The sequence below is a fragment of the Mustelus asterias genome, unplaced genomic scaffold, assembly GCF_964213995.1.
Source record: "Mustelus asterias unplaced genomic scaffold, sMusAst1.hap1.1 HAP1_SCAFFOLD_292, whole genome shotgun sequence".
Taxonomy (NCBI): domain Eukaryota; kingdom Metazoa; phylum Chordata; class Chondrichthyes; order Carcharhiniformes; family Triakidae; genus Mustelus; species Mustelus asterias.
In genome coordinates, this window is record NW_027590257.1 from 182,785 (window position 1) to 188,784 (window position 6,000).

Consider the following 6,000-nt stretch of genomic DNA (forward strand, 5'->3'; position numbering starts at 1 on the left):
GGTTGTACTATAGGCCCCCAAATCGTCAGCAGGAAATTGAGGAGCAAATATGTAAGGAGATGACAGGTAGCTACGAGAAAAATAGGGCGGTAATAGTCGGAGATTTTAATTTTCCCATCATTGACTGGGACAGCCATAGTATTAGAGGGTTGGATGGAGAGAAATTTGTTGAGTGTATTCAGGAGGAATTTCTCATTCAGTCTGTGGATGGCCCGACTAGAGAGGGGGCAAAACTTGACCTCCTCTTGGGAAATAAGGAAGGGCAGGTGATAGAAATGTTTGTGAGGGATCACTTTGGGACCAGTGACCATAATTCTATTAGTTTTAAGATAGCTATGGAGAATGATAGGTCTGTTCCAAAAGTTAATATTCTAAACTGGGACAAGGCCAATTTTGCTGGTATCAGGCAGGAACTTTCAAACGTTAATTGGGGGAGTCTGTGGGAAGGAAGAGGGACGTCTGGTAAGTGGCTTGCTTTCAAAAGTGTGTTAACCAGGGTTCAGGGTAAACACATTCCTCTGAGTGAAGGGCAAGGCTGGCAGAAGTCGGGAACTCTGGATGAGGGATATTGAGGCCCTGGTCAAGAATAATAAAGAGGTACATGACGTGCATAGGCAGCTGGGATCAAGTGAATCTCTTGAAGAGTACAGGGGGTGTAGGAGTAGAGTTCAGAGAGAAATCAGGAGGGCAAAAAGGGGACAGGAAATTGTTTTGGCAGATAAGGCAAAGGAGAATCCAAAGAGCTTCTACAAATACATAAAGGGCAAAAGAGTAACAAGAGAGAGAGTAGGGCCTCTTAAGGATCAACAAGGTCATCTATCTGCGGATCCACAAGAGATGGTTGAGATCCTAAATGAATATTCCTCATCAGTATTTACTTTTGAGAAAAGCATGGATGTTCGGGAACTTGGAGAAATAAATATTGATGTCTTGAGGAGTGTACATATTACAGAGAAGGAGGTGCTGGAAGTCTTAAAGTGCATCAAGGTAGATAAATCTGTGGAACCTGATGAGATATATCCCAGGACATTGTGGGAGGCTAGGGAGTAAATTTGAATCATCGATAGTCACGGGTGAGGTGCCTGAAGATTGGAGGGTGGCAAATGTTGTACCTTTGTTTAAAAAGGGCTGCAGGGAAAAGCCTGGGAACTACAGGCCAGTGAGCCTCACATCTGTGGTGGGTAAATTGTTGGAAGGTATTTTGAGGGGCAGGATCTACAGGCATTAGAGATGCAAGGACTGATTAGGGACAGTCAGCATGGCTTTGTGAGTGGAAAATCATGTCTCACAAATTTCATTGAGGTTTTTGAAGGGGTAAGCAAGAAGGTCGATGAGGGCAGTGCAGTTGATGTTGTCTACATGGGCTTTAGCAAGGCCTTTGACAAGGTACCGCATGGTAGGTTGTTGCATAAAGTTAATTCTCACGGCATCCAGGGTGAGGTATCTACATGGATACAAAATTGGCTTCTTGACAGAAGCCAGAGGGTGGTTGCAGAGGATTGTTTTTCAAACTGGAGGCCTGTGACCAGCGGTGTCCTCTGGGATCAGTGCTGGGTCCACTGTTATTTGTCATTTATATTAATGATTTGGATGAGAATATAGGAGGCATGGTTAGTAAGTTTGCAGATGACACCAAGATTGGTGGCATAGTGACAGTGAGGAAGGTTATCTCCAGTTGCAGCGGGATCTTGGTCTCCAGTCTGTATGAGAACGCTCTCACAGATTCTTGTGCTGAGGATCTCGCCTCCGCTCTCAGTACAAACCAGTCACTGAGGATTCTGTACTTGGAATCAAACTCCTTCACAGATCAATCTGTCCCTGCTCTCCGCCGCCTCATACTGACCTGCAGGAGTGTGGGGGTGATCTGGTGAGTGTTTGTGTTAATTTTCAGAGTAACAATTAAAATATGAATGGATTTAAAATATAAATGGGCCTGAATCTTCCAAGCAGCAGCAATGGTAAGCAGATTGTCGGTATGTTTAAAAATTCTCCCAACCTGAAACTGCTGCATATTTCTCCCAGGATCTTCAGCACTGCGACCCTGGGAGCTCCATCAGAGCAGACAAGAGTCGGGGAAGAGACAGCACACACCCTATTTACAGCACAGTAACCCCGGGGAGCTCCAGCAGAGTAGAGTCGGGGAAGAGACAGCACACACCCTATTTACAGCACAGTGACCCCGGGGAGCTCCAGCAGAGTAGAGTCGGGGAAGAGACAGCACACACCCTATTTACAGCACAGTGACCCCGGGGAACTCCACCAGTAGAGTCGGGGAAGAGAGAGCACACACCCTATTTACAGCACAGTGACCCCGGGGAGCTCCAGCAGAGTAGAGTCGGGGAAGAGACAGCACACACCCTATTTACAGCACAGTGACCCCGGGGAGCTCCATCACAGCAGAGTAGAGTCGAGGAAGAGACAGCACACACCCTATTTACAGCACAGTGACCCCGGGGAGCTCCATAAGTGTTAGTTGATTGTGGGAGTGAATGGGTTGGTGTGTCGTTGGATGAATAGTTAGTCAAGGGGCTGGGGAGAGGTTCAAGGATTAGTTCTGGGTGTGGGAGGAGTGGACGAGTTGTATTGTGTTGGGTTGGAGGGTTAATCGGGAGTTTAGATGGTGGCTGGGAGTTGGTCATGCTGCTGGGGGTCTAAGCAGATGTGGGTGTATGGTGGGGGGTTGGGAATGGTTAATAGCTTTAGAGAGGGTAGTGGGGTGGGGTTGGTTTTGAAGTAATCAGTCAGAGGCTCAGTCAAGAATGTATTCAAGAGACGGCTATAAATAGCACTTGGGGTTAACGGGACCAAAGGTTATGGGGAGAAAGCAGGATTAGGCCATTGAGTTGGACGATCAGCCAGTGTTGTGATGAATGGTGGGGTCGGCTCCAAGGGCAAAATGGCCTCCCTGCTCCAATCTTCCATGTTTCTGTGTCAGGTCAGGAGAGGTTGGGACGGATGAGGCCAAGTTGGGAGGTTTGGTCAGATTTGTTCAAGGGCCAGTGGGAGGTAGTCAGGCTGGAGGGGAGGGAGAGATGAGTTGCGGGGACTGGGTCTAGTCAGATTGTGGGAGGTGGAGTATGGGGATCAGTGGGAAGTGATTGGGGGACTCGGGTGTGCTATTCAGGTATTAGCCCAGGTGGTGAGCTGTCTAACATTACCTGAGTAACTATCCAGGTAAACTTTGTGGATCTGTCCCAAGTATCTGACTCTAACTGCAGCAGGGGAGTTCCCCAATAGTAGTTAATACCTCTGGGACAATTCCCAGGTAGATCAGTGCGTCGGGACATCCACAGGGTCCCGATGCTCATCTTCGGATGTGTGTCTGGCCTCTGGCGATCCAGAGACCAGAAGATTTGTCCCATTAACTCCAGTCTCCTGTTATTTACTCTGTTGTTCAATCTGTTTATTTCCTGTTTCATCTTTAATCTGTTTCAGGCTGGGGTGGAATCAGTTCAGTCCAAATGGAGAAAGACAGCTGGAGTCGCTGCGGGGATCCAGACGGGGACTGACAGTGCGAGTGGGAACATTTCAATCTATAAACATTGCTGCTCCACCGGTTACAGTGAAATCCTGAATTGTGAAGATCTTCGACAGCTCCTTCCAAACCCTTCATTCCTGCCCCTCTCCCTCCCTATTCCATCAGCCCCTCCAGCCTGGCACTGATTTCCCTGCTTACCTGGTTTCCCAGCTGGAAAACTGTTGTAGTTTTAGTCTCCACATTGAAGGAAAGATTGCTGCAAACCATTGTTTAAGCAGCAATGTGTTGTCAGTGTTCTCAGCAACAGAGTCTTCAACCTCCTTTCAAAATGGAGCAGCAGAGATCATTCTCCAGAGAGAGAACAGTGTGTGTGTGATTCTGACAGTACCCAGCAGGGGGCAGATTGGTCAATCTTGTCAGAGTTTCCTCTCTGTCTCTGTGAATGAATTAAAGGCTCCACCAGCCTCTCCTCAAAACCTCTTTCACTATCTGGTGGTTAAAGTGACACAATGCCACCATCTGCTGGCGGCTCACAGCTACTGCAGGCGCTGCTCTCTGTGAGCCTCAGACAAGTTCAGTCAGTCCCATGTCTGTATCTGGGAACCGGTTCCTGCAGCGTGAATATTGAACAATATTGACAGGGATTGGAGTTTGCAGCAGGAACCCCGGCTGGTGAATTAACCCTTTTATCACCAGACACTGTACATGAACTCTGTTCCCTCATTCCCTATGGGAGATATTGTCTGGAGATTGTAGTTGGGGATGATCTCAGACTGTAATGTGTACATTTGGTGCAGTTATCAGACACTAATCCCATTCAGAATGGGAGTGGGTAAACTCTGCTGCACTCTGTAATTCCTGTTTCCAAGATAACACACCTGCACCTATTTCCAGACACACAGGCCCAAACTGACACCCACACACTCACAAACACAGATGTCAGATATTACCATTATTTATCAAACTGTTTATTTTACCATGACAGATATTACCTGGTGTTTGTCAGATTGTTGCTTTTCATCCATCTACAGTTGCAGATGCCGGCGCTGAAAAGTGGGTAGATATTCTACACCATTAAAAGCTTCACATTGAATCGAGGAAATTCTTCAAAGACTATGAATTCATCACTTTCAAATTAATATCATTTCGTCAGAACAATCTCCTCGCATCATCTATTATTTCAATTTAAACTAACGTTATTGTGTTGTCTGGTCTGTGCTAGTTTTAACTGAATACTGCTCAGTATGTGACATGATCTGTGTTATTGAGTCTTGGAAGAGAAAGGGTTAATGCTGTTGCTCTGTAATTGTAATGGATATTCCTAATTTTATCATCTGTATAACTAGTTATTTACAATTAAATACTTATTGGTTAATTAGTTAAATGCTAATTGTGAATCATTGGAATGCTGAAACTAATACGTACACAAGCTAATAAAGAGCGGGGGAACTAGTGTAAATACTGTAGCTAACAGTGAGCGTGAAACTGAAAAGACCATAAGATACAGGAGCAGAATTCAGCTATTCTGCTCATCGAGTCTCCTCCACCATTTAATCACGGCTGATAAGTTTCCAAACCCATTCTCCCACCGTTCCCCCATAACATTTGATCCCCTGACCAATCAAGAACATGTCTATCTCTGTCTTACATACACTCAATGAGAGAGAGTGAGCAGAAAGAGTGAGGGGAGAGTAGGTGAAGAGCGAGTGAGGGGGAGTGAGGTTGAGGGCAGATGGTGTGAGGGGAGAGCGCGATGGGAGGTCGAATGAGGAGGAGAATAGGTGAAAAGTGAGGGAGAGAATGGGGGAGGGAGAGTGAGGAGGGGAGGGAGAGTGACGGGAAGATAGTGCATGAGGGGTAAGAGAATGAGAGGGGAGTGCGAGGGACGCAGGGGGAGGAGAAGGGTGAAGCGGAGAGATAGAGGGGAGGGAGTGAGGGGGAGAGTGGGGGATGAAAGTGAGGAGGAGAGAAGAGAATGAGGTAGAGTGAAGGGGAGAAAGTGAGCGGAGATGGAGTGAAGGGACGGTGAGAGGAGGAGAAAGGTGAAGAATGAGGGAGAGAGTCAGAGGAGGGAGAGAACGGGGAGAGGAACTGACGGGGAGAGAGTCAGAGGAGAGAGTAAGGGGGAGAGTAAATGAGCAACTGAGGGGAGAGAGCATAAGCGGGAAAGAGGTTGATGGGACGGATAGTGAAGGGGAGTGTCTGAGGCGGGATAGTGTGACGGAAAAGACTGAGGGGGAAGAGAGTGGAAGGTCTGAGGCGGGATAGTGTGATGGAAAAGACTGAGGGGGAAGGGAGAGAGTGAAGACAGAGTGAGGAGGAGAGAGAGGGGAGGGCGAGTGGGGAAGTGTGAAGGGAGAGAGACTAAGGGATGGAAAGTAAAGGGGAGAGTGTGAGGGCAGAGACTGAGGGGGAAGAGAGTGAAAGGGAAGGAATTGAGGGAGTGAGGGGGAGGGAGAAATTAAGTGAGGAGGAAAGTGACGCATGAGGGGGAGGGAGTGAGGAGAAGAGGGAGTGAGGAG

At 47.5% G+C, this 6,000-nt stretch overlaps 1 protein-coding gene across 15 annotated transcripts in view; it reads left to right on the top strand.

Moving 5' to 3' along the window:
• Positions 1-4,862, top strand: part of LOC144486167 (NACHT, LRR and PYD domains-containing protein 3-like) — a 131,866-nt gene extending 127,004 nt beyond the window's left edge. For all 15 annotated transcript variants that reach the window (XM_078204242.1, XM_078204246.1, XM_078204245.1 and 12 more), the window contains one exon: positions 3,436-4,862. In XM_078204242.1, the coding sequence (XP_078060368.1) occupies positions 3,436-3,574 (139 nt within the window). In that variant the 3' untranslated portion in view covers positions 3,575-4,862. The remainder of the gene's footprint in view (positions 1-3,435) is intronic.
• The last annotated feature ends 1,138 nt before the right edge of the window (positions 4,863-6,000 follow it).